Source organism: Pteropus alecto, unplaced genomic scaffold (genome assembly GCF_000325575.1).
Source record: "Pteropus alecto unplaced genomic scaffold, ASM32557v1 scaffold114, whole genome shotgun sequence".
NCBI classification, from domain to species: Eukaryota; Metazoa; Chordata; class Mammalia; order Chiroptera; family Pteropodidae; genus Pteropus; species Pteropus alecto.
In genome coordinates, this window is record NW_006435793.1 from 2,726,913 (window position 1) to 2,728,324 (window position 1,412).

General features: G+C 45.8%; 1 protein-coding gene across 1 annotated transcript in view; it reads right to left on the reverse strand.

Annotated features, from left to right (window-relative positions):
* GALNT12 (polypeptide N-acetylgalactosaminyltransferase 12) overlaps positions 1 to 115 on the reverse strand; it is a 30,511-nt gene extending 30,396 nt beyond the window's left edge. The window contains exon 1 of the mRNA XM_006911590.3: positions 60 to 115. Within this exon, the coding sequence (XP_006911652.1) occupies positions 60 to 115 (56 nt within the window). The remainder of the gene's footprint in view (positions 1 to 59) is intronic.
* Positions 116 to 1,412: the final 1,297 nt, after the last annotated feature.

The window sequence follows — 1,412 nt, forward strand, 5'->3', positions numbered from 1 at the left end:
CGAAGCGGAGGCGCAGCCGGGGACCCGGATCCCGGAACCTCTACGCCGCCCCGCCCCACCTGTGCACCGCCCCCTTCCCGCCCCGCGCGTCGGGCGGCAGGAGCTTGTCCCCCATGCCGCGGAGGGTGACTATTTTTACGCAGTCTGCACTTGGACTTGCAGAGATTTGTGTCTGTTGGGCTGTGTGCATTGTTAAAAATGTAACGGTGTAAAACCTTTAGCTCAGCGCCTGGCATATCGTAAGCGCTCTGTAAATGTTGGCTTGCAGGGTTCTTCCATTATCTCATCTGACCCTTAGTCCAAAAAGAGGGGTACTAGGATTATGAACTCCATGTTACAGATAAGAAAACTGAGGCACAGCCAGGCTAATGGACACCAGGCTATCTATCAACTAAGGCCTGAAGGCCCGACCTAAGACACAGTGGATCTCTTGAAAAACAAGCCCTCCTCTGGCTCCCTAATACTCAGTATTATGTTTCTTACACTCACTTTATAGAAGCCTTCAAGAAGCTGATCTAAGCGATGAACTGTCCCCTTAGAAAAACACATGCATAGGCACCCATAATACGATTCTACGCATCCGGGCCATCCGTTCACGTTAAATAACCCCGCCTTGGCGCCAGGTTTCCCTTTGGAGGATTGACGGAATAAAGGAACCACTGGGGTGCTGGAAATATTTAAGGCGTCAAGACTAGAATAAGACCTGAGGCTCTCTCCCAGGGGCGAAATTTAAGAATGAGCCAAACAAACAAACAAACAAAAAAACTCGACTCAATAATCAAAATAAACAGTATTTTAAAAAGTCAAAATGAATGCAAAAATCCATAATAAAACAAAATGTCAAAATTTTAAATAAAGGTAGAATCTGTCCCTGTGCTCACCTTGCTCACCTCACTCACCTAATCCCAGCCCTGATTCTATGTCTTGATTTTGGTGGGGATCACATAGACATATACAGGTGTAAAAATTAATTAAGTTCTTTAAAACTTATGCGCTTGACTTTGAAAGTTATCTCTCAATTAAAAAAGCAAAACATAAAAACTAAATTAAAAGACAATGCAGAAAAAAAAGAGAACCCCTGTCCTCCAGGGCAAGTGCTAAAGTCCTCAGCTTGGCAGAAGACCTCAGAATGTGACTCCAAATTCTGCAAAGCCTATCTCCAGCTGCTGGGGGAGGGGAGAGGCAGGTCTTCACCACTCCAGGTCTTTGCACATGCTGTTTCTTCTTTTTGAAAAGCCCTTCCCCATCTGGCAAACTGCTACCTTTCCTTCAAGGCCCTGCCAAAAGCCGCCTCCTCTGTGAAGCCTTTGGCAACTCCGCAGCCTTTTAGGTAAATGTATTTCAAGACGGCATCATCCTTTTGTGTATTAGTCAGGGTTCCTCAGGAACCAGGAAGAAATATGGTAAGAGAT